The sequence below is a fragment of the Nicotiana attenuata genome, chromosome 3 (genome assembly GCF_001879085.1).
Source record: "Nicotiana attenuata strain UT chromosome 3, NIATTr2, whole genome shotgun sequence".
NCBI classification, from domain to species: domain Eukaryota; kingdom Viridiplantae; phylum Streptophyta; class Magnoliopsida; order Solanales; family Solanaceae; genus Nicotiana; species Nicotiana attenuata.
In genome coordinates this window covers 9,895,312-9,908,861 of record NC_031991.1, presented here as the reverse complement: position 1 = coordinate 9,908,861, position 13,550 = coordinate 9,895,312, and the positions used below count along the sequence as shown (strand labels likewise).

Genomic DNA, 13,550 nt, shown 5'->3' with positions numbered 1-13,550 from the left:
GCAAAATAATTAAAAACAAAATTAAATAAATAACCCAATATGATAAAATCAACTTCGTCAAATTAAACTTCAAACATCAATATTCATGTATCACCCATGACCCTAGAACAAAGGGTTCTTAGCCACTCATGTTCATACAATCATCAAAAATAAGGTTTTCAAACATAAAATCAATGAGTGCTAGAAAAGGGATGGAAGAATTGATCAAAATCGTGCTCCCGAGTGTTTGGCACTTCTCCTCTCAAAGTCACGTCCCCCCCTCCCCCCCTCCCCAAAATAGGTCTATGTTGGCTTTTATATGAGTTGGGGGCGTCTTGGGGTCAAAATAACCGAGTCCTAGTCGAAATAGGACAAATTTACGCCTCGAGCGTTCAGGGCAGCGTGGGGCGCTGGACCTGGCGCTAAAAAAATTCAGCTACTGTAAATCACGCCACATGCAGCGCCCTCAAATTCCACTTTTGCCTTTTCTTCCCAATTTCGCTCTAATTCGCGCTATTTCATCCCAAATTGCATCTGAATGATTCATACACATAGAAATACCACAAATGAGCACAAATCATCATATTATACATCTCAAGTCTTCAAGACATGAGCAAAATGCGTGGCAATATATATCAAAATATGCATCCATTAAGCCGATTATCATTTGTTGCGGAATGTATTTTCGCATATATTTGAATTAAAGGGCAAGATCAAGATAAGTTGAGATCAAAACTCTTGAACTAGTTCACCTAGGAAATAATGCATATTATACACCTAATTAAATACTTAAATGAATTGTTTAATATTTTCATTTAATTGGTTTTCAAAAAGAGTTTAATTGCTTATATTTTCAACATATTTTTATTGGTATTAAATAAAGAGTTTAATCTAAGTGAAAGTTGTGGCAACTTTAAAGATTTTATGTATTTACCAAATGAAAAACAAATGTTCCCTTCTTAATTGAAAAAAATAAGAGGAAATACAATGAAATTTGCCACTACGTAAACTATAAAATGGAAAAAGAAACCAGATCCAGTTCTAGAATTCAATTCAAACTGCTCCACTGAACAAAAGATGCTTCCTCCTCGCTCCATCTTGATCTTCACCGTCGGCCTCCTCCTCCTCCTATCTCCGTCGTCATTGCCGTCGATCGACGCGGCGGAGCAGAAGCAACAGTTCGCCGTCGATGGGAAAGTATTGGAACTTGAAGAATCCAACTTGGACGCTGCAATTTCCACCTTCGATTATATGTTGGTCGATTTCTATGCTCCTTGGTGTGGTCACTGTAAACGTCTATCTCCTGAGGTCTTTCATTTTCTCTTTTCTCTCTATTTGCTTGATTTGTTTTTTTTTTTTTTAAAATTAAAAAGAGCTAGTGTGGATTTGTTTTTACTTAATTGTTGTGTCATTAGAATGAAATAAATGAATAAAGTATAATTACCACAAATTACTAGAAGTAATGTCGGAATAACAGAAATAGCGTCTTTGGTAAAAAAATTATAGGACATAAAGTAATATCATCTTAAAGTAGTCTTTTCTTGAGGTTTTATTTCCAAAAAATTTCATTATTAATTAGTTGTGCATAGGCAATTTGATACCTACTAATTTAAAAATGAAATTATGGGCACACTCTTGTGGTAGTTAATAAGGTGTTGATAGTGTTAAATTTTTGACTCGAGAAATTCCAAAAAAGAATTGACACTAGAGAAATAGATGCTTATGATTGATTTTGACTTGAAAGCATAGAGGAATGGAGGGTTATCATGGTCGCATAATTAAACTTATGGGGAAAATGAAGCTTCCTTCTTGCTACTAAAGAACATAGAGTGATATCAGTTATAACGAAAGAAGATTTTGGATGCTGTGTTTTAGGTTCATATGCTCATCCATCATAGATGAACTGCCAGAAAGAAGCTGTTTTCCATGAACAACAAAGTTCGAGAGGCTAAGTAGAACACTTTTGAGGGCTGATTTTAGCAACTGAATTAGCTTGTGTTATGGTCGCTAGTGAGAAATTACTCATTTCGTTATTTGTTGTGACTTTATTTTCTCTTCTGGTACTGGTACTCATTTCATAGTGCCGGGTCTATTTACTGGTTATTGCTTTTGCTTTTCATCTATTTTCTGGTTTTTATGATGCTGTTATTATTCGTATGGTTTCTGTTGATGGTACTGATATATTATCTCTTTTCCTCTTCTTGAGCTGAGGGTCTTTCAGAAATAGCATCTCTACTCCCTCGAGGTAGGATAAGGTCTGCGCACACACTACCCTCCCCAGACCCCACTAATGGGATTTTACTGGGTTGTTGTTGTTGTTGCACTGGTCAAATTCTTCCTTGCACCAAATTTGAAAGGTTCATATGCACACTTAGATATCCAATCAGGAGAGAAACAAAGGTTCTAAGATACCTTGGACAGTAAGTCATTCCTCTAGTACAAAAGGTGGAGAATAAGATGTGAGCAACAGAGGAAAGTGGGATTGGAAAGGAAATTTGATTAAGTTGGCTTAGAGTAATCTTGCAAAGGAAGTCCATTGGTGTCATACAAGATCATGATATGTCACTAAGTAAGAAGTTATTGTTACCACCTGTTCATCGACTGATAGGCTTTACTTCTACTTTCTAAGCTGTTCCCTGTCCTCTAAGAGAACATTTATCCCTTTATGGGTGGTTCTACGTTGGTGAGAACCACGCAAACTCCATCTCCAAGATTTATTGACACTGTTATATGGGCAAGACAGGCCTCAGCCATCTTGTGATACTTGGAGATAGGGTTTGCGTGGCGATGGTCTGTTCATCGTAAAGTCCTTTTACCAGAGTATGTTGGTGAGAGAGGAGGCCTCTTTTCCATACTCCTCGATCTGGATTCCTAAGGCGCCCACGAAGGTATGCTTTTTTGCATGGCTAGCGGCGAGGGGAGTGATTTTGACTGTTGAGAATCTGCGAAAGAGGGGAATTACACTTGTTAGTTGGTGCTATATGTGTAAAAGCTCAGGGGAAGAAGTTTTGTTGCATTGCCCTCTGTCCTCGGCTTTGTGGAGGGCGATCCTGAACCTTTTTGGTGTTCAATGGGTGATGCCAAGCACTATAAAGGAAATGCTATATAGCTGGGCCGGTTTCCGTAGAAGAAGAAAGCAAAAGGCGTGGAAGTTCGCCCCGTTAGCTCTCATGTGGATAGTTTGGGGGAAGAGAAATAGAAGAGCTTTTGAGGGGATTGCGTCTCCTTTTTCACATCTTAAGAATAGTCTTTTATCTTTGATCGCTTTTTGGTGCACTCATATAGCCCCTATTTGTATAGAAGATTGGGCGTCTTTTGTAGAGAATCATGTTCTGATGTAAATTCTCTACTTTTTGGTATACTTCTTGTATACGGGAGCTCTCTCCCTTTTGATTAATACAGTTTACTTTATCAAAAAAAAAAATGGGTGGTTCTACGCTGGGTTAATTGTGTTGCTGGTGGTCACTGAAACTGCTTGTGTGATGAGGTTGAAATGTTTCTTTCTAAAGATTGATGATAGCGATATATTCGTCAATAGAAGAAGGTGTTATCAAGCTCTTTACTTGAGTTCATTAAGCTTCATACTCTGCGTTCTATGTTAGTATTCTTTTGCCTACAAAGGTACATTGATTTTGTTTTCTACGCTATACTAGTGAGACATGTGAACAATATTTTCTCTTCTTGTCTTTATGGATAATTGGTATTTTAAATGTTACATCACGAAGCACTCTGACTGAAGTTCCTTGCAGTTGGACAAAGCTGCTGCCATTCTTGCTGAACTGAAGCAGCCCGTTGTAATTGCAAAAGTGGATGCTGACAAATACAGTAGTGTTGCTTCAAAACATGAAATTGAGTATGTCTGCTTTATTATCTAAGTTATTACTACAATTATTTTGTTAAATCATTTTCTCAACGTGCAACTTGTTTTTTAGATAAATTAAGTTGCTCGAACCAAAAGATTAGAATAAGGTATTCCTTAGTTTGGTAAAACATTTCTATTAGCATTCTAAAAGGATTCCCAGTTTGTGATCTTAATCAATTTGTTAATTTTATATAGATTGCTGAAGAGTGTAGATGCATATCCTATAAAAGAACTCTTGATCCAGTATTCATCCCTATATGAAACCATTTGTTTTGCAACAGAAAAAAATGAACAAGGACACTTGTTTAATTCGCATAGATTATCACACATACCTGCGCACATCACACTGATGATCCTGCCTGAGCCCCTGTGCTGTTTCACTACACCTGACAGCTGGCATCATCATCCACCACTGTGCGCATCTCCCTAAACCTCTTCAGAACTTCCTTAATCCTACCTTCTTATATCCCAATTCAGAACATGATCTCGATGTTCCTTCTCTCTTTGAGACTACCCCATATCTAAGTAGTTCCGGCACTTCTAGAATTTTCGTGCACGTCTAATGCTGTTTTCTGATGTAGGATGCTCATTTTATTTGGTATGTCCTCGTCATAAGCAGATTAGCCAGATCAGATAAGCAGCAACGGGCATAATTAGGGAAGTGCTGATGGATAGAAGATAATGCAAGTGAGAATGGGAATGTGAGGCTGAGTTGTGGACTCTGTGGTCCTAGATTGGAATTGGGTTCTTGTTTAATCTGTAGGGGATATTCTCTAGAGTCCCCAAGAGGCTGGATCACCTAAATGCTTATCTTTATTTTTTCCAATCTCTTCCCTTTTCACTACAATATAAACATATGCTGAAATTCAAACATATTTTCCTTTTAGGCAGAGGATGAAAACGGAAGAGACTTTGGACTGAAGGTTTACTCGATGCTACTTTCCATGCGACAAATAAAATCAAAATAGACATAGACTATACCAATGTTTATTTTAGAAATTTTGGTAATATACCACTAGTAAATGTTTTCAGTTGTTGCCTGAGATGAATTTAAACGGTGAGACATGGTCAGTGAGGATCATAGTCGACCCCAACTTGTTTGGGATTGAAGTATAGTTTTTTTTTTTTTTTGCAGTTGTTTCGATAAAAAGAAAGTGAAATGTTTATTTTATTGCAATGCAGTGGATTTCCAACTTTGAAGATATTCATGCATGGAGTTCCAACAGATTATTATGGACCAAGAAAGGCAGATTTACTTGTGCGATTTTTGAAAAAGTTTGTCGCTCCTGATGTGGCCGTGCTCAATTCTGACTCAGCTATTAGTGAATTTATCGAAGAAGCTGGCAAAAGTTTTCCTATATTTATAGGCTTTGGCTTGAAAGAGTCTGCCATTTCACATTTGGCGGTGAGATACAAGAAAAAAGCATGGTTTTCTGTGGCAAAAGATTTCTCAGATAAAACAATGGAATTGTATGATTTTGACAAAGTACCTGCACTGGTAGCCCTTCATCCGAGCTACAATGAACAGAGCATATTCTATGGCCCCTTTGAAGGTCAGCTTACCATTACTACTTCACCAAGATATGAAATTAACTAAAATCATATGCCTACCTTAAAGCAAATAAATATCAACACATAAAGGATGGTTAACTTGCTATTCGATATAAGTTCTTTAAATGGATGTAAGTAAGTTCTTTAAATTTTGGTGTAGCCCCAACCTTGTGCTTGCTATATTCCCTTTTCATTTGGAACATGCAAATGACAAATCTTCGGATGTATTGATTCTTGAAAGGTTTCAGTTATATGCTTTAGTACCGAGGACATGTCCCTTGATAGGAGGGTGTGGAGGTCGAGAATTAGGGTAGAAGGCTAGTAGGTAGCCGAGCGTTTTGCTCTTTCTTTCTCAGACCAGTAGCATTAATATTAGTATGGTATCTCTTTTAATCGTAGATTGCTATCTTTACTTACTGTTTGATTGATGTCTTTCGCTTTGGTTTGCTTAATTTCATGTTGTTGTCTTTACTACTTGTGGCCTATGCTTCTTTTCATCTACTCTCTAGCCGAGGGTCTATCGGAAACAACCTCTCTGCCCTCCCAAGGTAAAGGTAAGGTCTGCGTACGCATTACCCTCCCCAAACCCCACTTGTGGGAACTCACTAGGTTTTTTGTTGTTGTTTTTGCTTTAATAGCTCCCCTAGTTCCATCACATGAGCTTTGTATGATGTTCCTAGTTTGTTATAATTGCTCGTTTCTGAGATTGATCTGCTCTTCACCTTATTAAAGAACAACTGGGAACTATTTCTAGCTGAAGCTGGAATATTGTAGTACAAACAATGTCTGAATCTAAGTTTTCCTGCTATGGTTGCAGAAAAGTTTCTTGAGGATTATATCAAACAGAGCTTGCTCCCTCTGGCTTTGCCTATTAATCAAGATACTCTGAAGTTGTTGAAAGACGACGAGAGGAAAATTGTTCTAACAATTGTAGAAGATGAGAATGATGAGAGGTCAAAAGGATTAGTAAAAATCTTGAAAGCTGCTGCATCGGCGAACCGTGACTTGGTGTTTGCTTTTGTTGGGTTCAGGCAATGGCAAGACTTTGCTGAGTCATTTGAAGTATCTAAGAAAATTAAACTACCAAAGATGGTTGTGTGGGATGGAAACGAGGAGTACTTTTCAGTAAGCTCGAAACCTTCTGTTCCTCTCCCTGTGCAAGTGTAGTTTTGCCTAAAGTTTTACTGCTTTTAATAACATTTGCTTGCATGCTCCTTTATCATGTCCTCTCTCATTTTATTAGTATATATAGAGGCATGAATCTGTAGTTAGCCTAGGTTGCTGTTCAGACTTTGTTCCCTTTTTTGCCAATTTCTCATCTATCAATTAACCAGCTTGTAAAGAAAAAAAAAATAGGGTAGCCCGGTGCACTAAGCTCCCGCTATGCGTGGGGTCCAGGGAAGGGACGGACCACAAGGGTGCATTTCTGCAAGAGGCTGTTTCCACGGCTCGAATCCGTGACCTCCTGGTCATATGGCAGCAACTTTACCAGTTACGCTAGGCTCCCCTTCAGCTTGTAAAGGAAATACAACATTAATTATTAATGAGTCTTGTACGAGTTTCAGAGGTTTGCATTTTCAACAAATGATCATGAACTATGACAGACCTGATGGATTTGGTAGACGTCACGTAGCCTATGTAAGCACTAAAAGAAAAAGAGAAACAAGGAACGAAAAGCCCAAACACATTAAGTACTGTCAGAAATGCGGCAGTTGGATTTTTATGCGCTCTCTAGGTAGTGGATACCACCAGAAGTTTCAGATCACAAATATTGTAGGACTCTGGCAATTGGTTAAAACAATTCGGCATGATCTTATTCTGGACCTTAGTTCTGCATGAATTTGGAATTTTAGTCTTTGTTTCTTCTATGAGCATGTTTAAGTTGCTTCATGAGGAGTACGAGCTTTTAACTTTTAGATTTTATGCCTGCTTATGTTTTCATAAACTAATAAAGCACTACATGAAAATCATAAAGTTGATTTTATCTTGAATTCTTATTGTTTACCTAGTCCAAACATATTTGCATAGGTTTTAAGAAAGATGCATATGGTGAAGCCCATAGAGGCACCTTAGAATTTTTTGGGTGTTCAATCTATTTTTGAGATGACGTTGTGATGTATTGCATAGTGTTGGCAGGCTTAAGAAACATACTTTAGGTTTAAACGCTTCATCCTTCAGTTATTATGTTTCTAACACTAGACACCATACTATAAAAGACATTTGCAACTTCTCCAGCTTTAGGACTAAGGTGAAACCATTGAGCTAATAATTATTAGTAACTGACTTTATATACTGATAGTGATAGAATTGATTTTCATATACTGATATTGACATTTTACACAAACAATAGGTCATTGGCTCAGACAGTGTTGAAGAGGAAGATCAGGGTTCCCAAATTACGCTGTTTCTTCAAGGATACAGGGAAGGAAGTGTTATACAGAAACGTATCACTTCAGATTCTTACAAGGCTTTCAGAAACTCAATGATTGGGATCGGAGCAGTTATTCTTGTTCTCGTTGTGCTACTGGTGGTTACGGTCATGCAGTCTCTTAAAGAGGAGCCCTCAAGAGACCAGGTAGATCATCCAAGTAGCTCCTCATCTCCATCAGAAGCCAGAGAAGCACTTCGTTCTGGAGACAAAGAAGACAAGATAGACTAATGTTTTCACTTTGGTGAACGTCAATCCCAATCTGACCGAGATAAGTTGCTTGAGAAATCTTTGAAAAGATTAGCAATCGACATGGCAGTCGCTGAGTGGTTCAACCATGTTGGTAGCCATAATCATCGTAAGCCAGTAGACGAGCAACTATAGGTGTAAGATGGCTTGTAGGATTTTCTGCATCCAGTGATAGGAAATGAATACTCTGTGCAAGGATTTGTTGACAGTAACGGTTCTGAAAATGGAGACAAATTTTGTTTCGTTCTGTGTATATGAGTTCAAGACAAAAAACAAAACTGCACTGAGTTTTATTCCGCAGCTTGTCCACTGTTATAATAAGAATATTTATTTATTTAGAAGCTATTGTAGGTCAGGCTAGATATTGAAGAATTTAATGTAGCCTTTAGGTTGATACGTCAATATTTCTATAAAATATACAAGTGTGTCCAGTAATGGCATTACTGAGTGCAGTTTAACAAACAGATAAATATTTTAACTCTAGAATGTGCTAGAGAGGATGAGATCTATGCTACAACCCAGAAAAATTTGATACTAAGATTTACATTTACTTTGTTGCAAATCAGTAATGGTTTGAAAATTGGTAGTGAAGAAGATCCTGTGAGTGTTTTGGTACGAAGGAAAATATTTTTCAATTTTTTCATGTTTGGTTGTTTTAAATATTTTGGAAAATATTTTTCTGATAAATTCATTTTCCTCCAATTGGAGGAAAATGTTTTCCCTATCAAGTGAAGGAAAAATATTTTCCAATACTCTTTTTTAACCTTCCCCACCCTATTCGCCATCCCCACTAACCCCCCTCCCCAACACCCATCCCTACCCCTCCCCTCCCACCCCTACCCCGCCCTACCCCACCCCGCCTACCCCAACCCCCGACCTAAAGAGAAATAATATTAAGAGTATTTTCTTTTCATGTTATAAATGAGTATCTTTTTTTCATGATGTAGAAAAAATATTTTCTTTCATTTCAACTTAGTGTAGTATAAAGTTTTTTCTTTCATTTCAACTAAATGTAGTAAAAAGTTTTTTCTTTCATTTTAACAAAATGAGTATTTTCTTTTCATGATGTAGAAAAACTATTTTTTTTCATTTCAACAAATGAGTTTTTTTCTTTTCATGTTGTAGAAAGAATACTTTCTTTTTCAACCAAAAAAACATATTTTCTTTTTAGTTATGGAGCCATGTTGTTTTTGCGTGAAAAAGTAAAGCAACACATTAGTTCCTTTGGGTTTGTGTTAAGTTTTAAAAGAATAATTAAATTCTTGAAAGCACAGAAAACATGGGGATTTGAAGGAAAGGAGAGGGAGGGGAGGAGAGTAGCATAAAAAATTATTTTCCTAATTTTTTTTATTCTTTAACCAAATACTAGAAAATATTTTCCGACATGTTTTTTACTCACCAACCAAACAAAGGAAAATAAGTGATAAAACTACTCATTTTTTGAAAAAATATTTTCTTTGGTACCAAACACACCCGGTATCCATAATTGAGCAAATAATTGAGCCGAAAGATGAAAACCATCAAGCCAAGATCTATATGGGCCAACGAAATATTCCTTTTGTAAAAATTACCCGTAATAATTGTAAAATGTATCTGTTTATCTAAAGAAATTCTTGGTCGTTCCTGACCTTGATTTACCTTAATTGTTATTTGAACAAGTAAAACTTGTAAAAATAGCACGGGCTGGCCAGTTTTCGGACTGGTCATTCAAAAAAGCCAGCGTTTGCCAAGTCATTGAAAAATAACCACTATTTTGCTGCAACAGAGACCGGTCCAGCATAATATGCTGGAGTTCGGTGCACCTGTGTATGAATTTCCAGCATATTATGATGGAACTCCAACACACGGAAAGTTCCAGCATAATATACTGGAGATTCGAGCACTTGTGTATGAACTTCCAGCTTATTATACTGGACCGGTATACTTCGCTGGAACTCCAGTATATTATGCTGGAGTTCAAGTATACTTATGCTGGAACTCCAGCATAATATACTGGCATATTTTCCGGGTTTTGAACAGTATTTTCGCTCAGATTTATCTTTATATGAAAAGTGGCTAAATTTCGATTACTTTTGAAAGCGTGGCTATTTTTGAATGACCACTTATAAATCTGGCTATTTTTGAATTTCTCCTGTAAAACTTGTGTCTGGCCGAGTGGGGATAACATTTCTCTTTTGCATGTCAATAGACAAATGAAAATACTTTGTATTTAAGAATACCCAAAAAAGTTATTTCTCTTCAAAAGGCCACCCTTACCCCCAACAGCCACACACAAAAAACATGCTATTCTACCCTGAATTCATGACATAACAAAAGTATCCTGCTCAAACATACAACAAAGTCACCTCCATAACAATTATCTACATACAAGCTCGAGCTCTAAGCGAATGGTTACAACGAAAAGACCTAAACGAGACTACTAAGAACATCAATAACACTAGACAAACAAAAGCAAAACAAAAAAACAAGAAGGATATGTAAAAGGGGCAACTGCATACAGTATGAACACCCATTGCTTTTCGTGTGTACACTCATAAATACCTCAAAATAAAAACTGAATATATCCCTCCTTTAACCAACATAAGGGAATGTCACGCGATAATGTACAAATCTAGAGGTTCCTGTCCATATTCCTCCATCTGTCAATGTGCCAGAGCTGCTGATCTCCAGAGTTGTCGCACTGTCTTTAGGTGTGTGATTTGAGGTGCAAACAACACAACCACATTGATCCCTGTAAACAAGGGGTAGCACAAGCTTGACCCCAGATTCAACAGATCATGACTCACATCCCGGAAGAGACTGAGCTGAAGCAAATGGTGAAAAGCTAGTGGTCGACTCACTATGACGCAGAGGGTTTGGATACCGACTTGAGGAGCCAATATAACTCGACGAGGCATTTCCTGGACTAGGAACATATGGAGACATGTATCTTGAATTAAGAGGAGATAGCCCCAATGAGTGAGAGGAAATCAAATAAGTAGACGCACGAGATCTCTGGGAAGATGCATTTTGAAGGTCAAGTGAACTGCGACTTATAGTAAGATGAGGAGACTGATGGTAGGACTGAAGTGACTGGCGGTTATATGGAGTAGTAGAGATTGATTGAGGACGAGAAACTGAAGGGGATCGGAATGATCCTCCTGGGCCTATTTGTATTGCTGATGATGATGAAGCTAAAGACGATGACAATGAAGATAGAGAAGCTAGACTGGAAGAAAGCAATGGTGTGGATTCTGATGCTGGAGGATCTCCATTGCCGGTTCTTGCATCACGTTTACAGACAGGGCAAAACGTTCTCCATGATGTAAGCCAAGCATCAACGCACATAGCGTGAAATTCTGCAAAATTCCGATAGAGAGGAAATCTGGTTAAAACAGACAGGAAATGGCAAATATCAACAAATTACTGCCTAAAGTTCTTCCATTTAGCTGAAGAGTACGTAAATCCCACATAAATATACTAAATTAGTCATTTCCTACGAGATAGAATTCTTCTAACGGTAGCCTTTCATTTTCACCACTGTTTGTTTCCTAGAAGTTTGGAAACTAAAATGCTCCTAAAGATTCGATAGCAACAGGCAACAACATTTATATCAGGTTCCGCTAGCATCTTGACATTGATAATCATAATGTTCACAAAAACAGTCAAACAGACCCAGAATATAATTTTTGAGATTTACTCAAGACTTTAGTTAAGTGTCCCACATTGTTAAGTCTCCTTATATGAATATTCGGGCAATCCCCACCCTATGAGCTAGCTTTTGGATTGAGTTAGACACAAAGTCCAATCTCAACATCGTATTAGAGCCAAACCCATTCCTATTCGTTGGGCCCCCATGTTATGTCGTCTACACTCCAGACGTCCATTCCTAGGCATAAGGGTGAGGGGAGTGTTAAGTGCCCCACATTGGTGGAGGAGGAAATGGGTTGTCTCCTTATATGATTTTCGGCAATCCTCACCTCATGAACTAGTTTTTGGAATTGAGTTAGGCCCAAGGTCCATTTCTTAACAACTTTCAAAAGCGAAAAGCACAAAAGAAAGAAGACTCCTGGAAATGTTTCTTCGATGTAACTGCATCATCTATAGAGAATACAAATTTACCTAACATATCGGAATTTAACGTTTCTCTAGGCTGTCTTAGTTAGAGACTCGGATAAAATGGCAGCTTAGCGACTTCTGATCCCTCCCAAAGAAATTAACTCAGGTGACCACTTCCACAAACCTTTTTTTGGGGGGTTAGCAAGGCTTCAGAAACAGGATATATTGCAACGGAGTTAGACTATGGTTTTCTGATCCACTTTGACACCGCTAATTCCAATTCGCTCCTGAAGCAATGTTTTACAGATCTGAATATCTACTCTAGATGCAAAGTTTTGTGCAGAAAGTCCTTGGAGTGGAAATGCTGAAATACATACCATTCCTTCAATCCAAAAGTTGTGGTAGAATAATATTTATTTATTTTATTTGTCTGGTAGAGTTATAGATCTGCAAAATATCATCCAAAAGATACATGCAGAAAACATTAATGTTTGTCCCTAATAGTGGAATATATGAGGTAACTAACCTTTTGTAGACAGAAAACACACGAGCAGAAGCACACAGGTTTATAGCCAAAGCAATTAACAGCATTGGGAAGAGAGATAAACTTACTGTGCCGGCAGGGAAGAATTCTAAGCTTGTCTCCCACACTATAGTCTTCAAGACATATAGCACATGTTACAGATGTACAATTATCCTCCAGAACTGATGTAAATATCAAACTTGGCATTGCTTTCACCAGACGACTACTCATTCCATGAAATTCACGAACGTGTGAGGCTCGGGGCCGTTCTCTTCGAATCCGATGTCTACGGACAAAGAAGCAGGTAGCGAGTACTGCTGACATAGCGAGCAACGAAATGAATGATATAGCCATGATGGACCAGGCAGAATTTTCAAAGCTCGGGATTATCCATACTTCCACATCACTGTTACCAGCATACTTTGTAAGTTTTTCTCCTGAAGCTCTAGAAACAAACACCGCGAGTATCTTCACACCAGCAGAGTTTCCTGCCACTGTATTATGCACTTGGATGTTCAAAATTCAACAGTTCTAAAAACTAGAAAAGGAAGCAAGAGATGAAAAAGGGCCAGTGGTATAATTGTCTCCTAGTTCCTCAGATATCAGGCATGAAATTTATGACACCATTATATTAAAAAAGTACAGGCTAAGCCAAACCCAGAACATGTATCTGTAATGCTGACAAATCAAACACTTGCCAACCAAGATAACACTGTAGTTGTTTGAGCTTTGCTATAAACTGTTGAGACATAATATAACTAATTAAAAGTATGTTCTTTCTAGCAACATAAGCTTTTATATAAGATGACCAGACAATTTAACATGGTATTAAAGCAAGAGAGGTACTAGGTTCAAATCCACAGCTACCAAATTAAGACACATGTTTGGCTGAAAATAAATCAGGCCCAAAACAGGCCCAC

At 37.7% G+C, this 13,550-nt stretch overlaps 2 protein-coding genes across 2 annotated transcripts in view; one reads left to right on the top strand and one right to left on the bottom strand.

Moving 5' to 3' along the window:
- On the top strand, positions 950-8,407 carry LOC109223296 (protein disulfide-isomerase 5-2-like). The gene is made up of 5 exons (XM_019387552.1): positions 950-1,287; positions 3,729-3,832; positions 5,024-5,394; positions 6,210-6,517; positions 7,743-8,407. Exons 1-5 carry the CDS (start codon positions 1,057-1,059, stop codon positions 8,049-8,051), a joined length of 1,323 nt encoding a protein of 440 aa, XP_019243097.1. The 5' UTR covers positions 950-1,056; the 3' UTR covers positions 8,052-8,407.
- LOC109223295 (receptor homology region, transmembrane domain- and RING domain-containing protein 2-like) overlaps positions 10,342-13,550 on the bottom strand; it is a 5,778-nt gene continuing 2,569 nt past the window's right edge. Inside the window, exons 3-4 of the mRNA XM_019387551.1 lie at positions 12,720-13,124; positions 10,342-11,407 (exon numbers count right to left, since the gene is read on the bottom strand). Coding sequence (XP_019243096.1) covers positions 10,845-11,407; positions 12,720-13,124 — 968 coding nt within the window. The 3' untranslated portion in view covers positions 10,342-10,844. The remainder of the gene's footprint in view (positions 11,408-12,719; positions 13,125-13,550) is intronic.